General features: G+C 51.2%; 7 protein-coding genes across 7 annotated transcripts; 5 read left to right on the top strand and 2 right to left on the bottom strand.

Annotated features, from left to right (window-relative positions):
• Window positions 1-507: 507 nt before the first annotated feature.
• GGTG_13458 (hypothetical protein) lies at window positions 508-1,231 on the top strand (the record flags this gene model as incomplete). Its single annotated transcript, XM_009231364.1, has 2 exons — window positions 508-523; window positions 729-1,231. 2 exons carry the CDS (start codon window positions 508-510, stop codon window positions 1,229-1,231), a joined length of 519 nt encoding a protein of 172 aa, XP_009229628.1.
• Window positions 1,232-1,774: 543 nt separating this feature from the next.
• On the top strand, window positions 1,775-2,270 carry GGTG_13457 (hypothetical protein; the record flags this gene model as incomplete). The annotated part of the gene is made up of 2 exons (XM_009231363.1): window positions 1,775-1,904; window positions 2,092-2,270. 2 exons carry the CDS (start codon window positions 1,775-1,777, stop codon window positions 2,268-2,270), a joined length of 309 nt encoding a protein of 102 aa, XP_009229627.1.
• Window positions 2,271-4,174: 1,904 nt separating this feature from the next.
• On the top strand, window positions 4,175-6,309 carry GGTG_13456 (hypothetical protein; the record flags this gene model as incomplete). Its single annotated transcript, XM_009231362.1, has 2 exons — window positions 4,175-4,657; window positions 4,886-6,309. Exons 1-2 carry the CDS (start codon window positions 4,282-4,284, stop codon window positions 6,307-6,309), a joined length of 1,800 nt encoding a protein of 599 aa, XP_009229626.1. The 5' UTR covers window positions 4,175-4,281.
• Window positions 6,310-6,606: 297 nt separating this feature from the next.
• GGTG_13455 (hypothetical protein) lies at window positions 6,607-7,016 on the top strand. Its single transcript, XM_009231361.1, has one exon. The coding sequence runs from the start codon at window positions 6,734-6,736 to the stop codon at window positions 6,935-6,937; it is 204 nt and encodes a 67-aa protein (XP_009229625.1). The 5' UTR covers window positions 6,607-6,733; the 3' UTR covers window positions 6,938-7,016.
• GGTG_13454 (hypothetical protein) lies at window positions 6,995-7,868 on the bottom strand. The gene has a single exon (XM_009231360.1). The coding sequence runs from the start codon at window positions 7,634-7,636 to the stop codon at window positions 7,145-7,147; it is 492 nt and encodes a 163-aa protein (XP_009229624.1). The 5' UTR covers window positions 7,637-7,868; the 3' UTR covers window positions 6,995-7,144.
• A 1,159-nt stretch (window positions 7,869-9,027) lies between these two features.
• Window positions 9,028-10,531, top strand: GGTG_13453 (hypothetical protein; the record flags this gene model as incomplete). The annotated part of the gene is made up of 4 exons (XM_009231359.1): window positions 9,028-9,175; window positions 9,663-9,786; window positions 10,256-10,317; window positions 10,507-10,531. Exons 1-4 carry the CDS (start codon window positions 9,108-9,110, stop codon window positions 10,529-10,531), a joined length of 279 nt encoding a protein of 92 aa, XP_009229623.1. The 5' UTR covers window positions 9,028-9,107.
• A 1,624-nt stretch (window positions 10,532-12,155) lies between these two features.
• GGTG_13452 (hypothetical protein) lies at window positions 12,156-13,697 on the bottom strand. Its single transcript, XM_009231358.1, has one exon. It carries the CDS (start codon window positions 13,446-13,448, stop codon window positions 12,963-12,965), a length of 486 nt encoding a protein of 161 aa, XP_009229622.1. The 5' UTR covers window positions 13,449-13,697; the 3' UTR covers window positions 12,156-12,962.

The following is a 13,697-nucleotide window of genomic DNA, read 5'->3' as shown; positions in this document are numbered from 1 at the left end:
CGACCAGCTGAGATATGGACTAGCCAGAGCAGTTGGACCCGGCCATCTAAGGCAGTCAGGTTCGGCCAGTTGAGGCAGTTAGACCCGACCAGCACAGGCACAGGCACAGCCCCCGACCAACCGAGGCAGCCCTAGAATTTGGCCAACCGAACAGGTCCCGAAACAGCGGACCAGCCGAGGCAACATCAGATTCTGGCCAGCCGAATAAGCCCTGAAACAGTGGACCAGACAGAACAGTCAGACACGACCGGCCAAGGCAGTCACAGACCCCGACCAGCCGAGGCAGTCCCAGACACCAACCGGCCAAGGCAGTTACAGACTACGGCCAGCCGAGGCAGTTACAAACCACGACGAGCCGAGGCAGTTACAAACTACGACCAGCCGAGGCAATCCCGGATACTGACCGGCCAAGGCAGTTACAGATACCGACCAACCAAATAAGTCCCAAGACGATAAACTAGACGGAACAGTTAGCGTGGGAATAGCAGCTTGCAACTATATAAAACCATGCAAGACAGCTTGCGTGACTCCTAACAAAAGAATCCAACCAATCCAACCAATCCAACATAACCTCCACATCTACAACAACCACTGCCGGCTCTGTCCTAAGCGGCGTGCCAGTTCTGGAAAGCCCAAGCGATTGGCCCAAGTTCAAACGAACCATAAACCGGCCCTTAACATGGTATTTGGCGCTCAGTAGTTACGTAATGCACTAACTCAGAAACCAGGAGAAGATGACGGTACTTTTGCATTTCGACTTGAGCGCTGGCAGGACACCCAGCTTAAGGCAGTCGGCGCTATCAGAAGTAAGCTCGGCAAAAACGCCGACGAACTCGCGAAGGACTTTAACGCCAACAAGAGCCAGCCCGATACGGTTAAAAACCTTATCAGCAGATTGGAGGCCCATTTTAAGCCAACAGGAAACGCCGTCTTTCAGCTCCTCCTCCAGAAACTTCCTACAACCACATTCGCCAGCAGCAATGACAGCGTTACGACCTTTTCGGAACAGTTTAGGGAATACAGAACTGATTTGGAGTCACTCGGTAAACCTGGCAAGCTGAAGATCCCGGATGCCATCATTCCTCATTTGTTTCCTAATAGCCTTGGCGAACGCTACAGGCCATTCCTGATAGCATTTTTCCAGTTAAACAGCTTCCTTGAGATTAACGCTGCTGACGGAACGGAAATCCCTGCTGTTACCTTCGATAAGGCCCTTATCGCTGTAGAATAAGAGGAACAAAGTTAGAAACTCCAGGACCAAGACTACAAGCCTGTCTTCCTTTCAACCTCATCTCAAGATACAAATCAGCCGCGCCAAGACATGGAGAACCCAGAAATCTACACACGGCAAAAAGGGGAGCGAAGAGTCAGACAGTAACTCACCCGACGAGGAACAAGAGAAGAACGGGTCAAAAACCCATTTGGAGGATTCTTATAGACGGTGGACGGGCCTGACAAACCCAAACACACTTTTATGGCCGTAGTACCAGCCGCGTTTACTTTACCCTTCCACCTAAGGAACTATTCAGCACCTGACCTCGAAGGAACGCTGCCAACCGACTCCTCGACAGTTGATACGCTGAATAACATATCGGCAATATGAATGACCCTAATGGCATGCGCCATGCGCGAATGTATCGTGCTATATACAGGCGCATCCGACCCCAGCATGTGCACCCAGATACACTTCGTTAACAGGCGGCCCTATCATGGACCAGGTATAATGGGAATTGGAGGGGCTGAAGTCAAGCCTCGGGGCATCCGTACTATTAAGATGGAGATTATGGTCAAGGGGAAGCGCACCTATAGCCTCATCAACGACGTCCTCTACAACCCAGATGCCGGAGTCAACCTTTTGTCAGTTTCCAGCTTCCTAAAAAAGGGACAGGAAGTCATTTGCACCTGTAAGGGGACATGTTGCACCTTTAGAAGCCGTTGCCTCTTTACGACCACTATGAGGCATGGGCTCTACATCATCGATCAGCCTCAGCCATAACAGCCAAAGCGCCGAGCGTTCTCTGCTTTCTCGCTCAAGGGCGCTCACATAAGGACCTGGCACGAGAGACTTGCCCTGATACCATCCAAAAAAAGGGAAAAAGCTTCAACCTCAGCTGGTTAAATGCAAGATGATAAGATGCGATGGCTGCACCAACTACCGCGTCCTCCTCGCCGATGGGACAATCCACACCACAAATAATATGGTAGTTGATGAGCGCTGGGATTGCACTGCCCTTACTCTCCTCCGTCTCCTCAACTATCCCCCGCACTAGCTGCAGGGGAAAAAAAAGAGGAAAGTGTCACAAAAGGAGGCACCCTACAGTGGGCGGACCGAGGCTCGGCCCAGACAGGGCACACCGATTCGGTGTGCTCCATCTGTACCGAGCACCGGAAGTACGGCAGTGGAGGTTCAGGGTCCAATATCGAGCACGGGGGACAGGGGTCAAAGATGCATATATAGGCAGGGAGCCGGAGGCTCCCCGTGCCAGATTCCTTTCTTCCTCAGAGACAGATTCATTCTTCAATAGAAGCCTACTGTGCCATCCCTTCCACTTTGTCACACTGCTTTCAAATAAACTCTTAGTGGGTATATTTATTAGAAGAAATTACAAATTTTATTAAGTCTAAAATTTATCTTACCTAGCCGAGCTCTTCTGAGCCCGCAGGTGCGACCAAAGGTATTGGCTGACCTCATGGATACTTTTAAAAACATGATTGGCGCCACCGTTTTCATGTCACGACGTGGCATCAAGCCCTCAACTTGCGCAGAATGTGTGTGAATATTAACCTGGAGAGGAAAAGGAAGGTTGGAGGAGAGGTGTGGTCTCGGGCCACACCTTTATCTTATTAGTCCTTTCTTATTAAATCTCCAGCTAATCGATTATCAACTCTAGTAACTACGACTGGTAGTGCCGTACCATAGCATAAATGAGGAGATTTAAATGGGCTTAAAAGGAGTAAGACAGGTAATGCGGATATTTAATCTTGTGGAGTATGACAAAAGCTCAATGTTACAAACGGTACTCTGCTCCTAGGGTGGAGCTGCCACGGCTACTAGGGGTTGCAGTCTATGACGTGCCCTAGCATGTGATATGCACCTCCTACCATATCCCCGCCGTCCCGGCGGAGGCCCTACAGGGCCAATTCCTAGAGAATACAACCTTCCGCACCACTAGTTTATTGACCCCCATCTGGCTCTGACAGTAGCACACTAGGAAGGGTGCTGAGCAGTGCTGGACCACAAGGTCCCTTGTACCGGGTACGGGTCTGGTAACAGAGGTCTCGATTGTTTGCTCAAGGGGATGCCTTGAAGCCAACATAGGTTGACTGATGCCGAGGCCTCAGTCACAGCTACCTAGGACAGTAGGAAACCCCCCTTCTTATACACTTGTACTTTCCTGTCCGTCTCTTGGATCTGTTGCCCTTGGCACAGATCCCTCTGGATCTGTTGCTCTTGCTACAGATCCACAGATCCCTCTGGGATTACCTAACCGTGTCGCGTGACCTCCTTGATTGGCTGCCCGCGGGGTAGATGATCCTGTGCCGGCCCTTGGCCCTAGCCTCCCTACCCTTCTGCAGTGTGGTCGTAACACTCAATCAGAGATCTGAAAAAACTGGAAATAGCTTAAGTTTGCTAATTGTTTTTTGGCTTTGGGAAGAGGGCTTTTCCCAGTCCAGTGCTTCATATGCAATCACTGTATGGGTTTCCATAACTAAAGTTGGGAAAACTGCAGCAGAGCGCCATTAACTGCCTTCGATAGCGCCGCAAGTGGCTTTTCAAGACGTCACAAATATCTTCACTCCACACTTGCCTCCTTGTACCTTACACTATCATTTGCGAGAGGGCCAGTTGTATATAAAGCTGTTTGTTAAAAGCCAAAGGTAAACATTTCTTTAGGAAGCGGGCTGGTACTAGTGCATGTCTAGGATTAGACGCGTGATTTATATAAGCAACATTCCATCAACCGTCCTTATACAAATATTAACCGTAAATCCTATTCCACACTCAAAAATCATCTTGTGGCCATAACCTTAGACCGGTAGAAAGCTAGCCTTTCCACTCTGCCTAACCATATCTCGTATCCATCGGGGGCGTAACCAGCGCACCAGGCGCCGCTTGCAACACCGCCCCATCCATCACGTCAACTGTCACACCGAAACTCCTTTCAAACCACTGTCCAGGTCCCCTGCTCGGGAGGTAAAGCCCTGGGCCCCTGCCCGCCGTCCGGAAGTCTCCAGCTCCAACAGCCCCAGGCTCAAGCTACACCTTCCGCTTACAAAACCATGGCCGGCTCCTCCAGGCACACCAGCCCTAAAAGGGCTGGCCGCACTTCCTTCTCCTCCACACAGACCTCGGCTGCTTCCAAAATATCATCCTACACTGCATCTAAAGATAATGTTGCCGTTATCGACAACGAAACATCATCCACAACCACTGACCTCACCGCCGTCCCCGGCAGCAACATCAAGACCCAGTGGCTCCCGCACGTCACCCATCCGGGCAGCAGGCTCCATGGAAACCGCAAGCTTGCCAGCAAGAGCTTCGGGGATCTGCAAGTGCTTAACATCGCCTCGCACATCGCCCCGACCCCGAAGCGGCGAACTGGCACCAACGCCCCTGGAGATGCCCCCATCGAGAGGCTCCCGGCCGAGTTGTTAAGTATGTGCCACCCATTTCACTTTTTCCCACAACCCGGGGCTGCATCAGCTTGTGCTTAAGCTTGCGTCAGGGATTTTCCCCAGTTGCTTGGGATTTGAAGTGCTTTGGGATCTAAGGTTTATTTAAAGTGGGAAAACCAAAAATTTGTTGCAGCATACGGCCAGATAGCGCAACGATGCCTTAAGTAAAAAAACACTAGTTATAACTAACAAATAGCTCACCCTACAGCCGCCATTATTAACCTGCTCGTGCTGGACATCCTGCCCAGTGGGCTGGAGAGGCGCAATATCGACCTTATATCGCTGCTCCTATTGTCCAAAACGATGCACACAGCGACCCTTGGTTCTCTCTACAATAGAGTCATGATTCCCCACTCGAGGACTTTCGCAAAGTTCCTCGCTCAAGTGAACCGTCACCGCTCGCTGGGCACCATCGTGCGCCGGCTCGATTTCTCGCATTTCAACCCATCAACCCTCTTTTTAACGGCATCGGAGCGATCTCAGGCACGGAATCTCACGTCCGAGACGTTACTGCAGTGCTTGGTGCTCACGCCGCACCTGCAGGAGTTCCTGGCGCAGGAGTATATCGACGACGACCTCGACGCGGCCGTGCTGCGGAAGCTCCTATTCGGGCTCGAGCGGCTGCAGGCGCTTGACTTTTGCGGCTGCTCGTCGGCCAACTTCAAGACGGCGTTCGCCGAGGTGGCCGCCGAAACTGACGACTGGCGGGCCGAGCTGACCATTAAGCGCTTGTCGCTCCACAAGTGCATAACGCTTCCCGTAACTGTGTTGGACGCGCTGATGCCGCGGCTAACCCAGCTAACGCACCTGGACGTGGCGGGCACGCGCATTACGGACAACGCGCTTTGGAGCATCCCCAAAACGGCGCGGCTTACGCACCTAAACCTATCCAAGTGCAAGCTGCTCTCGGCCCCGAAGGTGATTGAGTTCCTCCGCACGCACCCGGCGGTGGCCCCGGACAGCCTCCAGTTTTTAAGCTTGGCGACGGACGCGCGCAGCCACGAGCTCCTCAATGAGGATTACCTGACGGAGCTGATCCCGGTCCTGCCGAAAACGCTTAAGTCACTAAATCTTAAAGGCAGCAAAATGAACCCGTCGCATATCGACCTGCTGCTTCCGCTGACCAAGCACTTGGAGGAGCTCTCACTAGGCCGGTCGCTGATGTTGCGGGACGTGCAGCGACTTTTCCTGCCCGAAGCGAGCGCTCGGCCCGGCGGTGAGGGGTATGTGTACACGGACGCCGAGGTGGCCGCGCAGCTGTCGTGGGTGCCGCATACGGTGCGGTGCTTAGACCTATCGGACATGTGGGGCGGTGAGCTAGACACGCCCACGCTTTTCAACGATTCGTTATTGCTTCGCTCGTTGACGGAGCCTTTGGAGGCCGTCGAATTCTCGCCGGGCGTGTTTAAAAAGGTGCGCAAGTCGACGGGCGCGCTGGCCCGATACCGGTGGCGGGTTTCGGAGATCGACGCCCGGTCTTGGCTAGTTCGTAAGGGCGGCGACAACGAGAACGATAGCGGCGCGCGGCACTGGAAGATGGGAACGCGCTGCTGGGGCATGCGCAAGGTGCCCGTTGCCAAGGCCGAGGTCGGGGGAATGTACAGGTCGTACATGTTTGGGCGGACCATCTAATAACGCTCTCTGCCGCCGCCCACCCGCCCCGCCCCCTCCCGCCCCCACTCCTATGTGCTATATCTCCATTTTCGAGCTGTTGAAAAGTTTCATGTCCCGGTGGCCATATAATTCCTGTCCTGGTGGCTATGTAATTCCGGCGTTGGGGTGAACCAGACGAAATCCTTATATAGATCGAGTTTTGAAAAGGACACGTAGCTATTGTTGAAATAACAAATGTCACATGCCTCTGGCTAGTGACTAGGAGCACGAGCCACACCAGGCTGCCCATTATGTATATAAGGCCATGACCTTTCCCACCTCTTACAGAGGCGCTCTACCAGACAAGCAAGCAATGCAAGGAATCTTGAACCATGCCCAGCATATTTCAACAGCTATAGTCTGGTAGATTTGGAAAGAAAGGGAAAGAATCTTCCTACACCAGATGTCTATGGACGTATGGAGGTCCATAGCCAGCTATGTCATCAACGGCATGCCAATAAGTATCGGGGGGACCCGTAAGGTTCCGGTCAAATCACTTCTATCGTGGCGCCATTCCGGTCTCGTAATAGGCGCCGGCCCGTCTATAGCCGGCATCATAGCGGCGTTGCCCGTACCGGCATTTCCAGCATGCTTCAGCTTGGAATAAAGTGGTTATCGGTATTAATAAATTGCAACAGTTTTCCATACGAGGCAAAAATGATAAGCAATAATCGTTTAAATTTAAGAAAGGGTTCAAGTAATTCGCTTTAAAGCTTTTAGCATAATGATTCAAACACCTACCAAAATAGGTAGTTCAGCCGGCACCCCAGTCCATGTGCGCCAGTAAAGCTAACTTTAACACCACTTAGCCCGCCTAAGTACCAAAGTAGTATCCGAGAGTAGGAGAGTCTGGTCTTAGGTTCTCAGGTGATTCCCGAATCATATAATCGTATAATCCTTCGATATCAATTAAGGCCTCTTCTGCTTGTATTCCTTCCACATTGGGTCCGTTATTTTGCTTCGTGCCATTTGCAAAATGAATTCTCTTTTTAGTTTTTGTTGCGTTTGGTGTTTTTCCTTGTTTCGCCAAGGCGCTCCGCCTTTTCGGCGATTTGCTCGTTGCCTTTAAATCCGAATATTTATCCTGCTGCTCTGAATCCGAGTTTGATGCCGAAGAAAGACAGAGGATACTTTCTTCTTGTAGGTTAAATTGCTGGACCGTGTGGCGCTTTGAATCTTGTATTGATTGCTCAATTATTGCCGGGCTATAAGTTGGGTTAAAAGTGTCACATTTTCTACTTAAACTCTTAGACCTGTTAAGAAACGATATTAATGAGGACAAACTTAGTCGATTTCGTTTATGCATTATTGGGGTAAATACGTATTTTAGCCTTAGCTTTTAGAAAGGCAGCACTGTTACTTTTAAAGCGTTCTTTTATATTTTTTAATCGCGATCATTTTTTTTAAAAACTGTATTAAAGCGCTAGTTATAGTAAAGTTTTAGCAGCCTTTCACCTTCCACGTCTTTCCGCCAAGTAATAATGCAAAAGATATTAAAAGGACCCAGTAGCCAGTAACCACCGACAAAAGGATACAAACAACTTTAATCCTGATGGCAATACTTTCTACTCAAACGCGGTCCAATTGTTAATTAGCACTGTTTAACATCAAAAATGTGCGTTTTCTAATGTGCAGTGGCAGAAGCCTTACCCGTTGTGCGGACCGCCGAATGCGTACGTGCGTGCAATGGAGCAGGGAAAAATCCCAATTTACTACTTTTGTGTCGTGTTTCCGTCGGCGCCCGGTCAACGGGGTGATGCATGCAAATTCGATAACCACTGTTTAAAGTTCTTACCTTGAAGTACCTTTGGCAAATTAGCAACCTTCAAATATCTACCAGCCGTTTAAGTGTGTTGTTATTGGCAGCAGTGTGACAGGTTCGGCAAAGTGAAGCCCTCCTTAACTCAACCGAAGGACAACAATAACAAATCTGGCAATTTGTTTAGAGTTGGAGGGCTATAATGGCCATGGCGTTGTGCCACAGCGCCGTATCGTAGTTTGCCAAGGAGGCGCCTTAGTTCGCCAAGGAGGCGTTTTAGTTCGCCAAGGAGTGTGACCTTGTCTGCCAAGAATGGAAGGGGGCGCACCTTTTTTTGCTAAAGGTGGGTGTTGGTTTGCCAAGAGAATGCCCTGGTTTGCCAAGAGCATAGCTAGGCGCAAAATTTAGGAACACCCTCCCTGGCTCCACTTTCCACGCAACATTGGTGCCAATCTTTTAAGCGCATTCCAACCCCTGCAAAAAAAATACTACCACTTTAAAAGCCAGTTCATGCTTTTGTGAGCTCGATGTCTTGCTTGCAAAACACCCCGGCGTGCCTTTGCGGCGAGAGCTGGCGGGGAGGGGCGTGCAAATACAGGAGAGGCCAAAAAGGATTACGCCCAGCACGGACTAGGCGAATCGACAGCTACACCCCTCACACTACCTCCTCTCCCGAGCCGCCAATTACCCCCCCCCCCCCCCCCCCCGCCTCACACTAGATGTAGTAGGTCGGGACACCCCCCGTCCGCCACACCCCATAGAAAAATATTAGTAAATTAGCCGTCGCCCGTTTTGACGATCCCGGCACCTGCGGCTGCTCCCATTTTGGAACCGCCTCGCTCCGCTGCAAGTTTAATTATGTTCAACTAAATGAAGACAACTTTTCCTATTGCACGCTACAAAAACTACTGTTACCACCCGGGTGTGGGCGTTAGTGAGAAAGGGTCGCTCAATCGCAATCTAAAACTACGGTCGACAAGCCCGGTCAGGCGCCTGTAGAACGGTAAAAGGTATAAAAATGCGTGTCGAGGGTTCCCTGCAACGGCTACTGTACCCGGGGGTGCCCCCAATCCGTGAAAACACCGGGTTAGTGGCCCAGGCAGTACATATGTACCATGTAACCGCCAAGGTATACGGAAGCTTTCTTGTGGGTCCACCCCACTGGCATCATGTCAGTACCACCTGCGCAAGGCAGATACTTGGCTGGGCGTAACGATGCAGTTTAGAGCTAACTAGGTTGCCCCGCTAAAATGAGAACCACAGGTATCCCTGCGAAATATCCCAAAGAAACTTTACGGTTGGCTGCAAGGCAACCATAGCAATCACACCAAAACTATAGTAGGTTCCGCCGGTTACTACCTCCAATTAAAAGACGTATCCTATACCCATGTCAGGGCGAAGGACACGCCTCCTTGGTTGGAGCACCAGGGTGGCTGGGGACCGCGACTATTCCAACCGACAGAACCAACAGGTTTATCGGCGCCGATAACGACGTGGCAATGTTTGGCGTAAGGCGCAAAGCGCTCCCGGTTAGCCCATGCCACGTTGACGGACAGCGCTAGCACGTTGCTAGGGATTGCTTTTACGACTGGGACCCCCTTGACGGAACCCACGATTTTAAAGCCAGCCCGCCGCGCCCCGGTTTCGCCAGCCCGTGCACTACCTCCTCACTCCCACACTCCAAACTCTTCCCTCCCGTACCTAACAAACCTTTCGGTCAGTTGGGTTTGCCCAAATCTCGTTGGGTTTAGGAGGTAAAAAGGCTCCAAGCACTGCTTTCTCAACTTTGGTCACGCCGTCTATCATCATCTTGCCGGTGCAGCGAGCCATTCTTAACCTGGCAACCGCGGAGGGGTTTATTCGACCCGTATAACATGCCGCCCATCACTTTCCCGTCCACCCGGCAAGGCCTGACCAAGCGCAAGGCACTTAACTTCGGGGGACCAACACCGTCGCTACCACAGCAGCAGCAGAACTCGGGGCTGGCCATAGCGTCTTTGCTAAACCGGCCCCCCTTTAACCCGAGGCAGCGCACGTCGATTGCGTGCAGGTATTGCAGGAAGCGCAAGGTCAGCTCTTCCGCCTAACTTCCCTACCCAGACATTATCCCATGTGTGCGCTTTAGCTACAGTTAACTAACCCGCGATTTTTTTCGGAGTGGATTAGATTCGCTGCAGTGGTTACCAAACCATGCAAAAATGCTTTAACTGCGAGAAGGTCGGCAAAGAGTGCGTCTTCCAGCCAGTTAATCCCGGCTTTACTTTTTTTGTTCCAGTCCCGACCATCCAGGACGGCGTGGCTACCCCGGGCACCCAGCTAGTTTGCCCGTTTGGACAGCCAATGAGCAGCCACCATTTTCAGAGCAGTGCCCAGCAAGCTTCCGGCAGCCGGAGTGAAATGGACATTAAAATGCTTAGCCGACTTAACGGGGGTGTCAGCTAGATGGGGGTCAATAAACTAGTGGTGCGGAAGATTGTTCATTCAAGGAATTTGCCCTGTGGGCCTCCTCGCGAGGCGGGGATATCTATCTATGTGTTACGACCAGATAGAAAAGGCCAGGGGAGGACGGGACGTCAAGGTGGAGGGTGACAGTCAGGCTGTCAGGACCCTACCACTTGACGGAAGATTACGTGCCTCCCAGGTGATACGTGGGATCGGGTTGCTAGGAACATATCAGCCATAGCACCCCGATCGAAGGTGATATGTTAGATCGGAAGGATCACAGCATATCACACATATCAAACATAGCAGTAGAATCCCACATGTGTAAAAAGGAAGAGATTCCTAGTGTAGTAGATAGTTGTTGACTAAGGCTTCGGCATCAGTCAACCTAAGTTAGCTTCAAGGTATCCCCTTGAGCAAATAGCTAGACTATTGTCTCCAAGATCAGAACCCCTTGTCAAGTGTACTGTTCGACGCCTTCCCTAGGCTTGTAACAGCCTAGTGAGGTGTGGTGCACTTATCCCATATAAGCTGTGCAGACGAGCGATTCGAGCAGTGGCTTGAATTGATGACCTTTGGAATGCTATTGGCTCAGTGGCATAAGGCTCGCACCACTGTTCGTTACAAGGCCGCCCTACCTTAGGAGCAGTGGAAGCCTGTTTGTAACACTACGGCGGGGTAAAGCCACGTGCTAATCACGTGGTCGCTGCACCACTTGGTAGGTGGTATAATGGCAACAATTTTTCTACCATGGATCAGCCCCAAATCCAGGAGCTACTTCGGCAAGCCCTTAATGAACAAGAACAGCGTTTCACGGCTACAATTAACGACCTGCAAGCCAGAGTTCAAACCCTTGAGTTAACTTTCCAACATCAGCCGAATTCTGCCACCAAGGCGAAACTTCCTCACCCTGACAAATTCGATGGCACTTCGACAATGTGGGAAGTGTGGAACCCAGAAATTAACGCCAAGCTTCGAATCGATAGCAAAGCTTTTGGCGATACGAACGAAGCCAAGTTTTGGTACGTTTACGGCCGCCTCGAGAAGAAAGTTCAAGCTTTGGTCGCTCCACAGCTCAAAAAGGCCGAATCGACCCAATCTTATCGTCCTCAAGATTTGTTCAACCAGCTGGCTCGACTTTGTGACAACCCCAATGCCATTCGCGAGGCACAAGACAAATTATATTCGCTCAAACAGTACCCGGATCAATCTTTCAATGTATACCTCGCAGTTTTTGAGCGACAACTTTATAAAGCCGAAGCGGACGAATGGGATGACCAAGCCAAAATCAGCCTGGTTCGTCAGCAGTTAAACGATAAACTCAAGAAACGTCTTCGTACACAAATTACACTGCCGTCGACTTACCCTGATTTCGTTAAGGTACTTCAGCAACTTGACGATAGCAATCCTTTACATCAAGCCAGCCCGTCCTCGGTCCGACCACCGCCCCGCACGACCGACGCTATGCAAATCGGTACAGTTGCGGTCTAATAAAAAGAAGAAGAGTTATCGACGGACGACGAGGGTAAACATGTCATTTTCAACTATAGGACTGGCGAATACCGGGAGGTTTGACGCAGAACCGCTGCGCTTCTTGTTCTTCGCTTTGGAAGGGGGTAGTGTGACGATCACGGCTGTCCCAGGTGGACCCACTTTAGATTAGATAAAGGCGGAGGACAAAGGCGGCACCTCAGGCTTTCGGCGAGCCGTTTTCCTTTTCCTTTTCCTCCCTACCTTAGAATCTTAAGTCCAGTAGCCAATTGATCTGGTCCTCGCACCCCAGTGGCAATAATTAGTCAGCACGTCAGCCTGGGCTGACGTAAGGCTTGAAATGTCATTCTACGCTAGCCGCCCCAATGCCTTCGGCAAAACATTCTAGGCGAGCTGCTACTCCTCCTTCCGGGCTTGGAACAGCTCCGCTTGGCGCTTCAGGGATAATCGTCCCAAATTTGTCTCTTCGACATCTTCCCAAGCTCTCCTTGGATATTCTTTTCGTCCCCGATAAGATGTCAAAACTCATCCACCACCTTTTCGAACTGTGAATCCAATGCCCATCGACAACTGCTCCTTCAGCTTTTGCATATCACCCTGCGCAACCCTTTCATAGTGCCGAACTGTTAGACCGTCGCCCAGGTGCCCATGGAAGGGAAGCATTGCCATAAATGGCCCAAAAGCTTCCAATTTTCCTGCTTCCGTAAGACGATTTTTGAAAGGGTATTTCAAGGTACTGCCGACGTCTGAATACGTCGTTTTGAGCGTGGCTTCATCGTTGCGCTGTCGTCCCGCCTTTTCCTTATCAATGCTAAGAAGCTTGTTAGCCTTAATCCACGCCATCCATGATACAAAGCTATAGTAGCCAGCTGACTGCTGGGACCGTAGCGCCATCTGCAGTATTCAACCGCTGCGCGGATTATATCAGCTTCCTTGACTTCTAACCCCGGAAGTCGTCCACCATCCCTCGAAGCTCTGACGAAACCCCCGTGCGATGGCGTCTGCATCTCGTAGATGCTGTACCATGGTGGCTACCGGGCTCGTCGGATGGTGGTTCATCTGGGGCGGCAGTGCGTTTGGTTCTTGATGACCTCCGTAGTTCGGAGGTCTCGCTTTGCTGCTTGTAGCCCGTCTTCTGCTCTCTGCCTGTATCCCTTGCCAGGCTCGGTGGTTTTTGCTTTGCACCGCGCAGGGTAGCAGATCGTTGCGTCCGCTGAGCCGGCTGTGTTTCCCGGTGTGTCTCCGGTGTTGCTTGGAGCGGTAGCAATCTGTGCTGTACAGTTTCAAAGTGTGACGGAAACTCTTTTACGAGCGCAAACATCCCGTCCTCTGTGCAAACTTCAATTTTCTCGTCCGGAAAGAGGGGGCTGCCAGGCGGGAGCAGATTAATAGCCACAGCGAGCGAAGCAGTCATGTTAAGGACCATGTGGTGTCCCGGCTGCGTAACAACCCCGATGCCCGGGCCGGCCGCTATAAATTTGAACTTGATGCCGGCTTCGCGAAGTTCTGCAGGTCGTGGAATGATGTCGGGGTGGCGTAAGTGCCGTAGCGTTGTCGTTTTTTTTTTTTTTTTTTTTTTTGCAGGTAACTAGCACCCTGGCCTAGCCCTCACTGATTAAGCAAGGTGCTCAGGCTGCAAACTGGTTTGCTGAGTCATTAGGCCCGCAGCTGCGGA

This window comes from Gaeumannomyces tritici (genome assembly GCF_000145635.1).
Source record: "Gaeumannomyces tritici R3-111a-1 unplaced genomic scaffold supercont2.14, whole genome shotgun sequence".
In the NCBI taxonomy this organism is placed as follows: Eukaryota; Fungi; Ascomycota; class Sordariomycetes; order Magnaporthales; family Magnaporthaceae; genus Gaeumannomyces; species Gaeumannomyces tritici.
Note: the sequence above shows the minus strand (reverse complement) of the source record. Positions and strands in the feature narration are given on the sequence as shown.

Bases quoted from the DNA above. Each gene is read 5' to 3' on its own strand.
- GGTG_13455 (XM_009231361.1), top strand. From the start codon at position 6,734: ATGTCTATGGACGTATGGAGGTCCATAGCCAGCTATGTCATCAACGGC.
- GGTG_13452 (XM_009231358.1), bottom strand. From the start codon at position 13,448: ATGGTCCTTAACATGACTGCTTCGCTCGCTGTGGCTATTAATCTGCTC.
- GGTG_13454 (XM_009231360.1), bottom strand. From the start codon at position 7,636: ATGCATAAACGAAATCGACTAAGTTTGTCCTCATTAATATCGTTTCTT.